The following is a 19,126-nucleotide window of genomic DNA, read 5'->3' as shown; positions in this document are numbered from 1 at the left end:
TATTAAAAGGCACTTATACTGTATTTCATCTTACTGGCTTGTTTTTTTGTTGACTCAAAAAAAAAACAAAAAAAAAACAGCAAAGCCACAGCAAAATGCTGAGAAGATCACTTGGCACAGCACTTAAGGGAAATTATATCATAGATTTTGACTCTATTGACTGAGGTAATGTCCATGCTTTCATTTCAGAATGCCTGATTACTGTGAACACCTTGCAGTATCCATTAGTCCCTCAAATCAACCTACATCACATTTCCAGTCTGTGAGATATGACACAATATTTTCTTGAGAGTGTTATACCATTTCATGTCACTCATCTAATCTCTCTCCTCTTTACTATTTTATCAGAATATTGCACATTTCTTTTACCTCGACAAGTTCACAAAGAGTTCATTTACTAAACTGGGAGTTTTCTCTGTTAGTTATACAGATACGAAACTGCCAGCGTCTCTAACAAGTGGAGCTCGTATTTTGTTTTGAATGAGACCTCAGTTTTCACTTTCCTAATCCTAAGGATCTCTGTCTCTCTCTCTCTCTCTCTCTCCCTCTCTCTCTCTCTCTCTCTCTCTCTCTCTCTCTCTCTCTCACACACACTCACACACACACACATATACGCCCACAGCCACCCACACACACACACACGCTGCCGTCCTCCTTACCCATTGTGAACTTTTGATGTGGTGCCTCAAGCTAAATGAGAATGTGTAGAACAGAATTAGTTTGTGTGTGTGTGTGTGTGTGTGTGAGCATAAACAACCATGTGTGTCTATTTTGTTTGACATCCCACTCTTGTATAAACAGCTCACATAGCTTTAATGAAGAGTTAAGTGACACAATATATACTGTATATATGTGATACTGTTACACAGTGGGAAATAACATTTTTAATCCTATTTCCTTTAATCCTTAATCCTTAATCTAAAAGCTAAAGAAACAACAAAGGTGTTGTATGGCTTACATTTCAAAAACTCTTCCTCACAAAACTAACTTCATCAACTTCATCTTGATCGAAGTTGAAATTGTTTTTCTGAGCCATTCGCTTCTCCTAAACTTTTAACCTGTCCATCACGGTGCTGAATCTGTTTTTGTCACTTAATTTTCTCTCTTCTTTCTTTTTCCCATTCTCCACGGATTTTGTCCCAGATGGATTGGTCTAACCTCTGACTCAGGAGGTTAACAACATCTATAGAACTTCTGCAGCTCAGACCAGAGAACAACACTGCCATCGAACTGCTGCGTCTTTTCTCCCCTCTTATGTTCCTCTCTGTTGTTATCTGTGGAAATGTGTATCATGCATATTAAATTGTTGTGGATATTGTCATCTTTTTTCTTTCTTTCTTTCTTTCAAAATTGGTCAAAACTTACATTCTAAGGGCTATTGAAAGGGTTGTATGCTAAAATGCCACTGTGGTTCATTTAACAACTGTTAAACAGCACTGTGCGAAAGTTTCAGGCACTATCGATGTTCAGATTCTTATCAGTCACACAGTGCCACCGGGGAGGTGTCTGATTTGTCCCAAATTCATCCTGCATCATGGCAACAACCCCAAACAAACAGCCAGAGTCTCTAAAGAACCATCTTTAGAGACAAAAAGAACAAAGAGTCCTGCAGCAGATGGTCAGAGCTCTGATCTGCTGACACAGATTGGGATCACATGAAGAGACAGAAGATACGGAGACTCTCACAGTACCAGTCTAGACACCTCTCCCTGTGTTCTCCTGTTTCCCCTCTCCCTTGTGTTTCATGTCTCTCGCTCTCTATCTGCCTCTATCCCTCTCTCACCCTATGTGAGTTTGTGTGTCTGTTTCTGGGCGTGGCAGCTGTTCCAGCACCTCACCTGCTCCAGTCAACTCCACCTATGGATTGCATCAGCCAACACACCTGCCTCTCATCACCTCATCAGCAAAGCAGTATTTCAACCCCAGTTCTCCAGCCAGTCTTTACCACTTAGTTCAGTCTGTTGCATTGGTAAAACATCAGGCCTCCTTGCTCTTTGTTCATGCGCCTGTTGTCTCGTGCTCCAGGCATATGCTTTGCATGAAGTTAATCCAAAAGTACTGTTTGTGGCATCATTTTTGAAACCACCTCCACTAACACTGATGTTGTTATAACTGACAGGAAATACCTGCAGGGTGACAGTTCCACTGGTGTGGAAAAGAGAAACCACCTGGGGACAACATCAGACAACCACAGGATCGGCACCTCTGACAGTGCTGTGTCATGGTGTCATGATTAGAACCGCTCGATGTCTTCAGATGAGTGTTTTGTAGGCATTAAAGAAAACTGCCTATTTCCAGAAAGTGGTCCGATGGGGTCACTCACTCATTCAGCAATATGTCTTGGTACCCCATTGCATTTAGGTTAAATATGCTGAATTGACTCTTCTACTTTGCGATTGTTTCAAACACGTGTTAGACATTAAATTGTTCAGCTACTCTTGTTTACCGCTACTCTGTGGCATTGTTGCCAAAATCGCTGCTTATTTTAGCACAGATGGACGGACGTATAGAATAAAACATTGCCGAAGGAAGAGATAAAGGCAGCCAGCCAGTTCCACAGATCAGGGTTATTATGGGAACACTAGAGAGAAGAGAACATTTTGGACAGGGCAATGTAATGAATGTCCAAAGTGATTTCTCAGAAACAGCATTGAGCATTCAGCTTGGAAACCACAGGGGGCTGATTGGTTGTATTCAGCTCCATAGCTGGCCACCTGTCCACTCTGCCTGTAAATGGGTTTCTGCCTTTTTCTCTCTGTCTCTCTTTCTTTCATTTGTTCCACTTCTCATCGGTGTGCATGTTCACTTTAGCTTCTGATAGAGAATCACAGATCAAAGAACAAATGAACTATCACCAAAATAAAAATATGCACTTCAGACATCATCACATATCACCTCACATCTTGGCTTTATTCTCTGCCTTATCTTGTTCCTACTTCAAATGCACAACAGACACACAAAAATTACCACAGACCTTTGTTTTATACAAAAGTTTACAGCATTTTTTTCTTTCTTTTTTTCCTTTAGAGCTGTAGTACTAGTGCAACTGGGGATTATGAAAAAAAAAAAAAAAAACTTGGACCTTCCCCTTCAGCTATTTCAGTTATGTGTGTCCTACTTTTAGTTTTAATATTCTCCATAGCACCATGGAGGCAGCATCTCTATCTATCAAACTGACTTGGTTTCAGTCATTTGCAAAGGTTTGTAATTGCTTGATGAATGAAAGGTGCACTCAGCTGGACATATAAAAGAGAATAGTCCCATGCAGTCTGAAGCGTTGTGTAATGCAAATGACATCTGCTCCTGGTTCACAGAAGTTTTGTAGCCACCATTAGGCGTACAGTAGCATTCTGACAGCTGGGCTAAGTTAAAAGCTTTCTAATGCAGTCGGCTTTGGCAGGAGGCAAAAATATAGTGTCTAGACTGCCATGGTCTTTTGCAAAGATATGCTAGAGCTTCAGAAGACCAGATAATGATAGTAATTATGGAAATTACAGTATTTAGGTAGCACTTTTCAAAATGAAAAGAATTGCAAGATGCTGAATATATACCTGCAAAAAAGCAATAAATAAAAACTAGAGTCAGCTGTAATTTGTAATCCAAGAAGAGCTGAATCGAGGGCAACTGGACTTTGCCCTCAGTTCAACTCTTCCTGGACAACCATGACCTGCATGACTGACAGTCTTCACAGATATGTCATTTGCAATTTAGCACAGTTTAAGTGCTGAGGAGAAGTGAAGGCTCTGGTGCAGGGAAGAAAAGGGGGAAAAGGAAAACTGAAAGAGCAATTCATTTGATTCATCGTAACTCAGATCTCAGAAAGAAGATAATTAATCCCCATGCTTTACTTAAGAGTGTGAGAAAACACACATACCGTAAAATGATGTTTCACTCCTGTTGATTTGTAAAGCTGAAATTGTTTAGTTGGAAATTCACATTAGAAATGATTCCAAGAGGATTAATGTCAGTAAAATTCATCTGTTGAGGTTGCATTAAGACAAGTGTCCTGTCAGCAGTTATTTCCCTTCTATTTCATTAAAATTAAATACGTCCATTAACACTCCTCTCCCTTTTATAATGAATGGTTGGGAATTTACTGTCTTGAAGTCTTACGATGGGATGTGAGGCTGAACTGAAGAACATCCCTCTGGCTGTTCAAACAGTGCCCCCCAGTGATGCATTTAAGAACTGCAGTTTCCCCAATCTTAAATTTCCCATCTCTACAGAACAGGAAGAAGTACTGACCTGGCTGAAATGATAATAGCTATTTATAAATCAGCCAAATACACAACAGACCCACCAAGTGAACAGTCACACATACACACACGTGATGTCACGGACCTTAATACAACCTAAAAACATCCAAATATTTAGGAGCGGTACTGACATGGGTATCAGGGTAATGTGGTACAGTATACTTGATAAATGGTCAGTAATGAGCCGAGCAATTTCACATTTATGCAGATCAACATACCCTCAGGCATTTGTTCATAACGTAATCAACTCCACTGTGAAGGTCAGGAGCACCACACAGACCTGGTGTTTAAAACAGTCAGTAAAAATTATATGTTTTTGTTAAAACAGATATTAAACAGAAAAATTATAATTGGGAAACTCGTATATCTTAAACTGAAAAAATACACCTGTTCATGTATCATGGCCTGCACCAGATTCTGTGTCTTTAGTTCAAGGGCATTCCATTTGTGCAGAGTTACACAATGTGTCCTGGGAATAGAAACCACAAGTGAATGAAGAAACTAGCACACTTGCATATTTTTCATATTGTTATTCTGCACAGCTTCTGTTCTTCATGGCTGTCTTAACAGCCTCCAGCAGCACCAAAGGCTCAGTGAATAAGTTTCATAGAAAGCTTGCTGAGCAAAGCCTGAAATGTGTTATTCATATTACACAGTATTCTGTCACGGCGAGACCCGGCAACTCCCTCTCAACACAATACCTACATGGAACATTTTATGAGGAGTCCATTTCTACATAATGATGATCCTCTTGAAGGCCTATTTCTCTCTTTTGTTTGTTTTGTTTTTTGCATTAAATACAGGAAGCAATTAGACAGTTTGTCATGCCACACACACACTAACATATACACACAAACTCTCACACAAAATCAGACCAAGACAAACATTCAGTTGTTAGACACAAATACTTAAACACACTGACTGCTGAAAATATTTCTTACCAATTACTGATGTCAAGATCCATCAGAGAGACTCGTGCGTCATATATTTCCTCAGTTATCAGTCGGGCATTTCATTAAAACAACGAGTGACCATGGCAAATGAATTTAGCAGCCATAGTGGATTCCTGTTAAATCAGAGCATCAGCCTCATATTCTGGGCTCCAATTTCCATGTAACTGAAACCCAGAGTAGTGAAAGTAGAGAGGAGAGATGTGTGTCTGCAAAGTGAAAATGCACATCAGCATCAGCACGAACAGTAAAATCAGCTTGTTTTTGTAAAGGCTTCTCTTGTTTCCTTTGCTTCCTACAACTGTATATTTTTCTAGCATCATCTGTCATGTTGAAATAGGCTCATTCAGTAGCATTATTTATTTATTTATTGTCATCATGTACAGTAGACTGGTAACCTTGCTCACAGCTGCTTCTTAGTTACACAGTTTACATTTCCTCTATTCCAGTGTATTTCCACATGTACGCGCACACACACACACACGCACACAAATAAATAAGCAGGATGCCGACTAGAATGTATTAACAATATTTATTCACTACAAGTTCCAGTGTTATTTTTCCTATTTCATTTCAACCCAACAGTAAGAACAAGATGTATCTTTATACATATTTACAGATTGTTTGTTTTTACTATTGGCAATATACCACAGGTCATTATTTATCTATATATACAACCCATAAACCACCTTGTGTACCATATGCCAACCAATGGCCAGGGTAGACGATGAGGTGTTTTTGTTTTTTTTGTTGTTGTTGTTGTTGTTGTTAATCTGGGTTAAAACCTCAGTAGATTTCTACTGATTGTGCCCTCTACCCTCCATTGCAAATGGAGGGTAGAGTTAACATAAAATAATCTCAGTTTAGCTCTTCCAGCTTGCTATTCCTTCTGGAAAGAATAAAGCCAGAAATCTTAGAAGAAAAGTTATTCTTTAATATCATCAGCCAGTGTTCAGGGCAGGGACACTGGGGAAAAAATGGTGAGAGAAATCGACACAGACAGAAGATTTTATCATGAAGACACTGTCAGCAAAAAAAAAAAAAAAAACACAGTGAGATGATGACTGAAATTTAATCTTTTGACCTTTTTCATCCTTTCTATATTCATAAATCGATGTGTGTGTATATATATCTTGCGGGCACTGTAGGTCTGCCACACATTAAACGGCCATGAGGAAAAAGAAACTGGATAAATATGTCTGTAAAAACAGTGGGTGGGTGTGTGGCTGTGGTCAGAGCTGGGTCAAATCTATGCTAATGAAGAAGCATGCTTGTGGTTGATCTAAACTGGTACGTATTGCAGTAACTAATAGAGTAGTGGGGTGAAAAAAAGAAGATTTAAAACTGCAAACCATTTCCATTATGATTTGCAGAAATCAGTATTGCTGTATTATCTAGGTCTGTGTGTAAACTGCAGGCCTTCACATCTGACAACAAACTGTGATGGAAAACCAGTGTTGACTGGTACTCATCATGGGACTCAGTCCATAAATGTGTCAATTGAAGGATGACACCAATGATACAAAGGTATATTACCTTGGCTGGTATTTTTTATTCTTATGATGTAAATATTTGTTGGGTTTATTGATATTTATTTAATCTAGAATTACACGTTAATACCACTCTAAATTAACTGCTAAATCTTCTTTTTTCTTGAATTTTCAAAAATTTTCAACTCAAATTCGAGTGCATCTAAAACCTACTAGGAAATGGCATGAAGATTGAAATGTCTTTCTCGCATTAAGAAAAAAAAAAAAAGATCAAAAAAGTATTCCTGTCTGCGAAGTCATCTGGATGAAATAATTATGAAAAACAGCTTTCACCATAAATCACAAAATTGTATTTGTTAATGTTGGAGCACTTTTTTGTAAAGTTAGCAGAAACAAATTCTCAGACTTTAAATGCCAAAAATAGCACATTAAAAACCATAAATTAGACATACAGAGAAGTTACTTTTAAGAGAGAATGAGGGAAAAAAAATAGTCTTTCCAATACTGCATGTAACACACAAAGATCAGACTGTTTTTCCAGTGGTGAAATTTGGTTAAAACATAAATACAGTAGGTCAACACAGTGATACTTTCTACCATGTGTCTATTATAGGTATCTATTATTTATAGTAAAACATATGGTCATTAGTTTTAAACCGTACTGTATTTACCTCGGACCTGGTGATGAAATGGCATTACTCAATAGAAAATGACATCATAAAAAAAAAATCCCTTCATTGAAACCAATAACACTGTTTATCAAACCCAGCTTGTTGTCTAATGTAACAAAAAGAACTGTTTTAAAATTAAGACACATGAGCTGTAAAATATGTATCAGTCAGACATATAACGTATTTTCTTTGATTTGTAATCTAGCCTACTGTTGTAGTTACAATATGTACAGTAGAAAACAGTAGGTGTTAGCCTTTGTCGAAGGAAAAAAAATCACCTTTAAATATATATTTGTCTCTTTATAAAGCATTTATGAAATAAGACATCCTTTTATCCATGTCTTCTCAAAGCAGCACTGATGTGACATGGACCAGATTAGGACAACAGCAAGGATGAACACAGCAAAGACTACGACAATATCCATCTGCAGGTTCAAGTTTAAATCAGGGGGGTCAGTAGTTTTGTGTTGTGAAAAATGTTGTGCTGTTTTTCTCTGAAATTCCAGCACATGTACAGTCTCCAAATATCACCAGGATTTTGCATGTGCAGACAAGTTTCGATCTATGTTGTACGGGCAAGCGTTTCATGAGTAAGACTGAGTTATTATTCATAAGACAGCAGTTTTGATATAAAATTGCTCTGAAAAGTGCAAGAAAATGAAAATGTTTGCATTCAGTGAAGAAAAGTATATGTGATGTATTGCACCCAATTTAAAACCCCTCTCTCTAAGCTTCTAAGGCCATTTTAACCACCATCATTTCATTCTTATACTTTCATCCTTTAAGTTTCTCTCAACAGACGTTTGAACATTCACTTTTTCAAAGCCTAATCCTCATCATCACTATCATTACGATCAATCAAAATTACAACCATGAGAAGAAATTATTAGAAATAATATGGACTTAATTTGTTATCCTAAAACAAGGGACACATGCATTTATGTGGGAATCCGAGCTCATTTCTTTCTGACCATGCAGTATGGACACACTAAGATGAAAATGCCTTGTGTTGCTTTGAGTCCAAAAAAACACAATCATCACAACGATCCAGCCCTGAATGAGATCTGGGAATCCAGGTTCTGCAGGTAAATTCACTCCAGCTTTGTGAAATCATCCAAGTTGTTGAAAAGCACTTTCCACCGCACTCACCAGGACAATTCATCCAATAAGGGGATGAACAGATTCCATGTAGTGCTTTTCTACAAAAGGAGCAGGGTCCTGTCCATCAAAGAATTGGCATTAAATGAACTCTGCACTGTAAAATCCCAGTTTGTTTTCAGATAAAAAGGTCGAGACAAACAGAAAGACACAGCTGTAAAGGGCAGTGGGCTGCTTCAGCCCATATTCGGTCTGTTTTTCATCAGTGGATTTCAAACATCTCAACCAAACACTCATTAAGTCTTGTTTTCAAAGCTAAAAGTTTACCAAATTTGATTTCAGACCAGCGAGCCTGCTCTGCTCTGGGCAGGCACCATGACAGGCACTGCCCCCATCCGCTCCAGTGTAGCCTGGCTCACGGCGTAGGAGTGCGTGTGTTGCCCATGCGTTGATGTCACCACCGGTTTGAGGCTCACAGAGCCATTGCTGCGCACCATGGTGGGAGGGGATGGGGCAGAGTTTGTCGTGACTACCAGAGTCTTGGGTGGCGGGAGCGTGTGGCTGCCATTGGCAAACGACGTTGTTGTTGCCGTTGTGGGCTGCGCATGGCGGGACAGTGGTGCTGAGCCAGGTGCTGTGACCACTGTACTGTGGCCGTGTCCTGCATTCTGGGTCTGTCCGTGTCCATGTGCGCCATGGGCAGCAGTGGAGAAGGTCTGGCGTGTGTCTCCATTGTAGCGAGTGTAGGAGTTGGTGTCATAGTTGGGTTTGGGGTTGTGCCAGTAGCGGCTGTTGTATGTGTTGGTGGACGTCAGCGTGTCGTTCTCTGAGGATGAGGCGTCTGCGTGGAAAGCCTTCACTGATGATGACCTCTTAGGAGGAAGGTCATCCTCTCTGTTGAGGAGAGATTTCAAAGAGGCGTCAGTATGGTCGGACAACTAACTATGCAGCATCACTGTCCTGTTAGCTTAAAATAATATCTCTATTCACAGTGGACCAATGATTCACAATGATATTGTGAAAGAGGTTAGTCATTGATGAATGCATAGAGAAGGATCACCGAACAATGTTAAAATAGGCAACTGCTTGTTAACACCTTCACAGTAACTTCATAAGGTGACCAAAATTGCACTAGTTACAGATAGAAGCTCAGTGTGGACATTCAACATCACCACTTTATATACATTTACTCTTAAGACCTACAGAGAATGACAATAATAATAAATAAGCAACTGATATAATTAAGTTTAATCTCGGTATTTTGTTAGATTCACAGATTAAGTTCCTTTTCTGTTTTGTTTTATTGGGCATTCAAAGCTTTTAAAATTGCACTGCTTTGTTCAAACAAAGCAAAAATAAATAAATAAAATTGCTTGTTAAATGATACAACTCTGAATCCTTGATGCTTTTTCACTGACTGGAGTTGATGTGAAGATGTCAGTAATATAAGAAGTATTAGGAGTAAGATTGCCAATTAGTTCATCTTCAAAAATTTAGCACAGATCCTCTGTGAATCATTAAAAATTCAAAGAGCTTCTCTATGTAGTCAAGTTGCAACACACAGTGAATCTAAAAACTACTTATTTATTCATATTTGCTCTTTGATCTTTCAGGACCTTGTCAAATACAGTGTGTGGTCACAATAACTGGATCACCTGTGCAAATTATGCAGTGACAACAAAGGTGCCAAAAACTACTATGATCAAACTGACATGATCCAAAAGAGAAAGCAAAACAAGTTATAAACATAAAAGCTTAAAATGTAGTATTTGTTACTGGGCTATAGTATTTAGTTTATTGTTTAAATGAAGCGTCAGCATTATTGTGCTCACCTGTTGTAGTCAACCCTGCAATTAGGCTACACCGAATTTCAACCAATCAATTTCAGATATGCTTTCAATGAATAGACATTAACTGTTTTGAAAATTTTGTTTAAAAAGTTGACACTGTTTTGAAGTTGCACTTTCAATCTTTCCTCACATTAATATTTTTGTATGAGGAGTAATCTTAGGTGGAAATGTTTTGCTCCTGATATATTTGGCTGAGATAAAATATATTCACTGTGAATATCTGCTAGTGCAGGAAATTGGAGGCATGGGGTTGGAAACTGTGAACGGGCGATGTACTTGAGCCCAAAATGAGACAGATGTTCTGTCAGTAAACCAAAGCCTCCGATATCTGAACAATGATTTATCTTCCAAACAATTCATGGAGTGATTTAGGGGAGAAGTTGAAGCCCATTTAAACAAGTGGCAAAGCTTCACAGACTGTTTGAACAGACTGTTCTTCTTGAACTGGAAACTGCAGCAGCTTTTGGTTGCAAATGGCCTATGACCAACCTGATCTCATTGGGGATCTCCTCCTCATCGTATTTGTTCTTGTTCTTCCAGTAGAAGAGTGTGACCACCACTAAGAGGGAACAGATGATGACAGCCAGGATTCCTGTAGCAATGGTCCCTGCTATCAGACCTACACTCTGAGGCTGGGCTGCAAGACAGAGAGACAGGAGGGGAAGTTTCACAAAACTGTGCCAAGTAATGGACAGTAAGTTCAGTCTAGGTTATCAAGGATGGGTAACAGAAAGCTAAATAATGAATTAATTAACTTGTTTTCAAGGTCGTGTGTGCACTTTCAAGCTATTTTGAGTTTGGTAGACGCCAACAACAGCAATCTAATCCTTTCAGGTAATATATCTCACTGCAAGTGTTTCATGAATAATAGCAGCTGTTTAAAAAGTGCCACAAGCAAGGAAATAATGGAAACAGAGAAGTCCAGCACTGCTTTGAATGGGTGAGGGGTTTCATACTGCCTTAAATAATGCAGAAGATGCACTAAACTGTCCACTGCTGTCAGATGTCAGTTTTCAGTGCCCACAGCTTTACATCCTCGCCAGAAAGTACACTCCCATCTAAGGGGAACACCTGGTCCTTTTCCAGTAATACTTGAGGAAAGTAGAAACAGGAATGGAATAAAATAGTTTTGAGTAAAATTTTACTTTCCTTGAGACCCAATGTTGTCTCTGACAGATAGACTCAGCACTCAACCAGTACATTTCCGACTCTGAGCACAGGCCTGTCACACATTGTCAGTTGGGGGAAAAAAAATGCTAAAAACCATGTTGCAGCCTTTTCTGTCAAGCTATCCAAACTGTCTGACCCTGTATGACCCAAACTGACTCTCTATCTTTTTCTCTGATTGGTGTCAAATGTGGGATGAGCTGCTATCTGTGACAGGTTCTGGTCTTGTGCTTTGTTTATTTGCTTGTTTTTCTGTTAATCTGACTGTTTGACAGGTGTCATTCAAGGAGAAAGTTTCTAACTTTGTTCCCATCTGTCTGAGTTTGAGTAAGGTGAGAAGGCAGCTTTTCCATTTAGAAATGTGCGCCAAGTCAGCCGTGTGTCCGCCTGCCTGCATATGACAATAACAACATCACAAAGCTCCAGCAGTAAAGGAGCTGTGTGTCTGAGCATACTTACGTGCCACCACCTGCAGGTTGAGCAGACAGGTGCTCTTGCCAATAGCGTTGCTGGAGGTACACTGGTAGAGTCCTGAGGTGCTGGTGCTGATGTTTCTCAGTGTGACAGTGCCCTGCATCTGGTCTGGAAGGGACACGCACAGAGCCACATAGTAATTAAAGTAACTTAAACACAAATACATGTCAGAGCACACAAACATACTGTATGACCCAATGCATATTAACAATTAAAAATTGCAAGCTAAATTAAAACGTGCTAAAAGTTTACACTGACTCGCTGAATGATTGAAATTTGATTCACATTTTGTTTAAACTATTTCTTCTATCTACCAGTAGAGGGTGCTATGTGCCTTTAATACAAACTGTACCAGTGAAGCATATTGTGTGGTTAAAAAAAAAGTGCTGCAAATTTCTGTCTTTCACAAATGATGAATGGGTTGAGTTGTGAGTTTGGAGTCACTGGGATGTACACTGCTGGCCTTGAGAAGGCTTCAGCATTTCCTGGATATTTGAGTGATAGCAAGCGAGCCAGATTTTCACCTGTTCCCTTGACAGTGACATGACGGATGTTATGGCTGTACATGTCAAACTAAACACACAGAGAGACAAGTTTGACATCAACCAATCCAGCAACACACTTCAATTTCAATAATCAAAAATAACAATCTGCAAACAGCAGAAAATAAACTCAAATATTTAAAGAAGCATGCACGAATACCACTTGGTTAGATATTAACATATCGAAGTTTATTGCTAGACATGCTAACTACTATCTCACAAATGCTGATAATGCACATGCATTCAATGATTTCTGTTGAATGCATGTGAATTTTCAAATGTGATTCACTTTCAGATTTACAATCCTTCCCCACTGTCTGGAGTATTTGTCTCTATAGCTGCATAAGTAAAAAATATTAACTTAATTGTTGTGGGAATCAGCTGCTATCTCAAACTGATGTGACCTCTCTGTATATTAGCCTGCTATTGACCAGTAGTGTACAAACAAAGAGAGTGACTGCGATGAAAATTATTTGACTGTGCAATGAGCACAGCTGGAAAAAAAGAAGGAGAGTCCACTACACTAAATCTCTGATGCTGAAAACCAAGTGCATCTCCAATACACCAGCTCCTGAGAGTAGTTGGATGGATGATAGGTCACCACTTAGAAGCCATGAGGCCAGAGTGACTGCACCAGTCCAGGCTGACACTGTGTCAGAGTTGGTAATCAGCATGAGAGACAACACAAAACCACTTTGCTCATACACAAACACATTTGTGAAATACAGACACACACTCTTTCACAAATTCACACAGTTTGAGTCACTCCATCCATCCATTATCACCCCTCAGCGGGATCAGAGGAGGGGAACCTTTGGGCAGACAGTTGTTTAGGGCCTGGCACATGACAGGTGGCGGTGATGGTGGGATTGTTTCAGAGTCTGAGCTAAACTATGTGTGTGAGATTTACCAGCAAAGGTGGGGCAAAAGGGAACTCCGACGGCCAGCTTGTTTGTAATACCTTGCATGGCGTTGTTCGGCAGCTTGGGCAGTGCGTCCAGCTTCTCCCAGGAATAGGACGGTGTGGGAATACCTTCCTCTGAGCTGCAGATCAGCATGATGTCACTGCCTACATCCAGTGTGCCCTGGATCCGACATGCTGGCACCGAGGGGGGCACTGACAGATGGAGAGAGTGGGTGGTGTCATGCTAACCACTTTACAAAGCAAATGTAATGTTTTCCTAATTGCAGAGGAAATTATATATTCAAAAAAAGCTGAAGAGCCTCATATTTCCAACAGCTCTTGCAGTGTGACAGAGTGATGACTGTGTTTAAACTTTAGAGCTCTACAACTAACATGAGATGCTGGTCTCCGTTATGACTGAGATATGACCAAAACATACAAAACGTTTGTTACAGTAGGTGTGAGACATATGAAACTATTCTAGTCTTTCTTTGAAACAATAAAAAAAAAAAAAAAATCTGTTGAGGTGTGCTCTTAGTTACCCAACACAGTGAGCCCAATGACACCGATGTTGCGCCCCCCTCTGTCTGGGAGGTTATTGACCAGGCACTGGTAGGTCCCAGTGTCGGACAGCTGGGTGTTGTTGATGAAGATGGAGGCACTTGTACTTGGCATGGTGGCCACGAAGCCCACACGACCATTGAGGTGGTTGGCGAGACTGAACACCTGGCCGCCCTGGTAAATTATCACCTGGATTGGGATGTCACAGGGAGGGGAAGGAAAGGAAGAGAGAAACAGCAGGTGGGGGATTGAGAGAGACAGACAATTGAAGGAAATTAATTGGTGAAATAGATTAGTAAAAGTTAAAGGGGGGAGGATGGCACAAAGAGACATTGGTGTAAAAGAGGTCAGGGAAAATAATGTGGAGAAAAAGTAAAGACATATAAATACTGAGAATGAAAAACCAACATTTTTAATCCGTTCAAAAACTTAAATATCTGACTATTATTACAGTCACTAGAACTCAGTGCTTTTTTTGTCACTTGGAGGATCTTTATTTGAATTATTCTTGAACATTTCCTTTAGTGGCCTGTTACAAATTTCTCTCACTAGAGGGAGACCTCGTTCTACTAAGAGGCTGAAAAAAGCTTGAAAGGGGATAGAGTAAGTAAAAGGAGTCAACAGACTTTAAAGAAAAAAAACAAATAAACAAACAGACAAACAAACAAAAAAATAACCTTTTATTTGTAAGTGCTCCTTTCTAGCTCAGTGGGTAAATTCTAGGGTAAGGAGTATGTACTAAAAGTATGCTTTCATCGTACTATAAAGCTCTTCAGATGAAAGCTTCCACTAAATGGTATGCATAATTGAAAACATTTTAACTTGGAAATATATAAACTGCAATCTGATGAATCCAAGTGAAGCATTGCAGGCTGTGCTCTACACAAGGAATCAAATCCACTGAAAAATTCAGCCAAAACCCCTTTTATCATTATGTCGGTGACCTTTGAGAATAATCACAGTGAGAACACGCTCGTACAGATGAACTCGCACCTTCAGGTTGAGGTAAGCTTGTCACAGGTCCAAATTAAAGAGCAATGAAGGAACAGTTAATTGAAAAGCTTCCCTCAGGCTTCAAACTTGGGCCCAACAGCTCGTTTGTGAGGCCGAGCCACATGCAAAACAGCTCTCACCCCTCAGCTGGGCCCACACAAAAGATGAAGAGGACACACACAAAAGCATGGTATGTTGTGCACACAGGTCTGGCAATCACACACGCGCATGCACCATCCCACACGCAGACACGCACACACATGGAGGGGAATCAGAGGGGCTATTCACTTTGGTGAAAAGAGCCCTCATTGAACTGTTCAAAGACCCAGGCAGGGAAACAACCAGCACCAGTGTGTTTTGTGTGCATGTTAATGTGTGTGCGTGTGTGCGTGTGTGTGTGTGTGTGTGAGAGAGAGAGTGATAGTTGTGATGAAAGTGTAGGAGTGTGTATGTGACTGTGTCCTCCACCACTGCTTAACGGTTGTAAATTGCACGGCTGCAATTTCCTGAGTGCAGTACACTCGCTTTGTCCTCTTATGTGCAGATGAATAGGCAGCTCCTCAGCTGTGATGAGAGCCTGCAACTGCATCTCCTCTGTGTGTGTGTGTGTGTTTCAGTGCAGATTCATTTACTCATGGGTAGTGCATCAGTTTTGAGTTGTGTGTGTGTGTGAGTGTGTGTTCTGCCACAGTAAGTGTTTCTCAGTTTAATAAGTGTGTGGTTACATTTTGTCTGTCCATTCTTTTCCTGTCAAATCTTTTTCCACTTTTCTTTCTATCTATCTGCCTACTGCTCTGATTCCCCACACCGGTATGACCTGGCTCTCCACTCCTGATGACCTGACAACATAATCTGCATGCTCGGTGAAAGTGATCCAATCAATCGGCCTCACACGCAACATTCTGTTTGTGTGTGTGTGTGCTGGTGTGTGTGCATGAATGAGCAGGGGATTAAAGGAGGCCCAAAAACTGTGTGGTATCTTACACCTGTCTCTACTTTTTTTTTGTTGTTGTTTTTTGGGGGGAGGGCATAAAACCAGGGTCCATATGTCTGTAATGTGTATAAAAATACTGTATTACACACATAATTGTATACTATGTGTAATTTCCAGCCTTACTTGTGCCAGATTCCACCTATTTTCCACACTTTTGACTTGTGTCTTTGTCCACTGCGCTGAACCGTATTTATGTGTGCGTATAAATCACCTCATGCTCCCACGTGACCTGGTTGGCTTTGTAGCTGTACGCAGGGAGAAAAGAGGTCATGGCTAGCACTCAAATGGCGGACGGCCCTAAGAACTCTTAGCTAGACTAGCTGGATGTCCCACTGCTCATCCAGCGGTAAAACTCTGCCATATCCATTCCCTCCTAAAATCCTACACACATATACAGTACGGGCATCCTCTCTCATTGTACCGTATCCTGAGCCACAACTGGACGCAGGCAGTAAACCTTCAGATATCCCCTGTGCCAGTCTCATGACCGTAGCCTACTTTTGACTGACCCTGAGGGCCCTGTTGGCCCCAGACACAAGGGACACTGCCATCACCTCAATAAAGCCTGAATAAATCTCTAAACCCCTACAGCCTCCCATCAATTTACTAACTGTGAGCTGCCACTGTTATAGCTATCTATTGTCTGAGAAATGTTCTAAACATAGACATAATGTGCACTGTACATATTTGATGGTATTGTTATTCAGATATTTCCCAAAGCTTATAATTAATATTTAGACTGATCAGCCAGGTGCTATGTTTCTTTTTACATTCAAGAACACTGCAAACATCAGTCATCCTTGTTTTTAAAGTTATGTTCTTCTTATTGTTATCATTGCAAGGGAGTACTGATTAAAAAAGTCTAACTGTTGGTCAGGTTAAATCAGGTCATAGCCCAGTATCATGTCTCAGTGGGCTTCTCAGGCCTAGATTAGCAGCAGTTTCTGACCCAGTCTGAGACAAGGGGGGAAAAAATAAAACAAAAATACCTTTTGTTTTAAAACTTAAGGGAAAAAAATGGAAGAACCCTCAGGAGATAAAATTCAAAGAGAAATTCCATTTCCTCAGGCAGCTGGGGGTGGAATAGGAGCCATAGGTGGGAAGAAGTCATTTACAGAAAATAAACAGAAGCTAGGACCTGATTATAGAAATACAAAATACAACAAAAGGTATAAACTGATCCAATGATACTGGAATGAATCAAACAGCAGTGAAATACGTCCATGAATAAGCCTGATAACAGCTCTTTATGTTGTTCTCATTCCACTGTGCAAGGTAGGTAGGGGTAGGTGCAGTAGGGATTAGAGGGAAGGGTATTAGGGAGATCCAGCATCTGAAAATTTAAAGTCAACTGCTGGAAAGCACTGTATCCTTTTGTTATGCTGTCAGATGATCACATCCAAGAAACAATGAAGAGCTGAAAAAGAAGAGTAAAATACATGATGTGAATAATGTGTTCCACAAGGCTGTCCTTACTAATACAAACAATGAGTTCTATTACACTGCGTTTACAGAAAAACAACAGTTTGAAAATGTGCAGGAGGAACATATGTAAGCACATTTTAAGTTACTTTACATGACATTACTTCCTTAAGTTCATTTTCTGATCAACTCACTTATTGTATGTTTATAGTACATACATCTTGGTATAAAAAAAAAATCACGATAACAGCCTCTCAAGCAGATTAGCCATATTTGATCTGGTTCAGTTCCTCACAAAAAGGAAGGATCTGCCCTGCTGAAATGTCCTTAACAAAGACACTTAAAGCACTTTATTGATCAGGACAGAGTTCTTCTGTCCTGATCAATAAAAAGTATCACTTTGTTGTATTTGAGAGAATGAGTTGAAGCTGAGTTTAGGATTATTATTTAACCTCTCTTTAGTCTTTCCATGGGGAGGATTTCCAGCCACAGACAAACAGCATACCACTTTTGAGTCTGTCTGAAATGGGTCCTTGTTCATTTTCTTTGATGTGTCCGACAAAAATTGTTTAGACAGGGTTGAACGGGGGCAGTGAAGAGAGAAAAAGGTCACATTTTGAGGGTACATGAATACAGGGTCTATTTCATCCATCCTCTGGCAAACTGTTTGGTTCAGATAAGAATCAGAATCTGATCATCTAAAATACTATGACAGATGTTCTCAATTACAGATTAACATAATTTCTGCACCACAGATTCTCTATGACCTCAATTTCACTAGAGCCTCGTTTCACTCAAACTGTCCACTTTTTACTATTTGATTTTTTAAAAAAAAATCAACAAACAGTTCCTTTTGCAAATAATTTAAAAATAACACCACAAAATGTTTTCATCAGTCCTGGAGTGATAAAGTGATAAAACTTCTTCTCCAACTTTTTTTCATCAGCTAGAGCAAGTAAGGAGAGAATATGTAGCAAAATTAGATTTTACAGGATTTCAGGCAACACTGACAAAATTGAACTACAAGTGAAGAGACGTCTCCAGAGAGTTGTAAATTTTTGATATATATCAACTATTCTAAAATCAGTTTTAAGAATTGGTTTCACAGGTGATGTGAGAGAAGAGCCAACCTGGAGCTTTTACTAGAGCATTAATCACACCAATATCCAGAAAACAGTTTAAAGAGGATAAACGACAGCTCAGAAACATAAAACCATTGTCTAGTTGGGCGTGCATGTGTGTGTTTATCTGGATTATCTCACACCTAGACGAGAGAGGTCAGGACATTTGATCACAACAACAGTATGATGGACAGATTACATACACAGAAAACAGCACATGAACCTGCACACACACCCAAACACACACACACACACACTCCTGTGAGCTACATGCCTACGTGTCGCAATCTGGAGCTCAACACATTAGGTAAGGTCAGAGTAAACAAACAGGACTATGACCCCAGCAAGGCTGAAGTTTAAACAATGACACAGAGATTCTCAGAGGCTGAGTGGTGTTGTCATTTATTTGACCTGTGCAAAGTTATTTTTATTGGTTACTTGGTCACCACAGTAGAGGGAGCGGTGACAGGGATTATGCAGAATTTATATCATATCGGAGTTATTGTGATTGCAAGTTTCTGGCTTGTTGATAGTGTTCATGTCAACATTTTAGTCATAATTACAGCTGGAATTTGTCTGAAAGCTCCAATATATTGATCCCTGTATTTAAAGGAAGAGTTTGACATTTAGGAA

General features: G+C 39.8%; 1 protein-coding gene across 1 annotated transcript in view; it reads right to left on the bottom strand.

The window, feature by feature from the left end:
- Positions 1 to 5,761: 5,761 nt before the first annotated feature.
- The window catches only part of igsf11 (immunoglobulin superfamily member 11), a 94,668-nt gene continuing 81,303 nt past the window's right edge, over positions 5,762 to 19,126 (bottom strand). Inside the window, exons 4-8 of the mRNA XM_041047369.1 lie at positions 13,945 to 14,152; positions 13,460 to 13,615; positions 11,942 to 12,064; positions 10,805 to 10,952; positions 5,762 to 9,359 (exon numbers count right to left, since the gene is read on the bottom strand). Of these exons, the coding sequence (XP_040903303.1) occupies positions 8,804 to 9,359; positions 10,805 to 10,952; positions 11,942 to 12,064; positions 13,460 to 13,615; positions 13,945 to 14,152 (1,191 nt within the window). The 3' untranslated portion in view covers positions 5,762 to 8,803. The remainder of the gene's footprint in view (positions 9,360 to 10,804; positions 10,953 to 11,941; positions 12,065 to 13,459; positions 13,616 to 13,944; positions 14,153 to 19,126) is intronic.

The sequence above is a fragment of the Toxotes jaculatrix genome, chromosome 9 (assembly GCF_017976425.1).
Source record: "Toxotes jaculatrix isolate fToxJac2 chromosome 9, fToxJac2.pri, whole genome shotgun sequence".
Classification (NCBI taxonomy): domain Eukaryota; kingdom Metazoa; phylum Chordata; class Actinopteri; family Toxotidae; genus Toxotes; species Toxotes jaculatrix.
The sequence above is the reverse complement of the archived record's forward strand: the minus strand, read 5'-3'. Positions and strand labels throughout refer to the sequence as shown.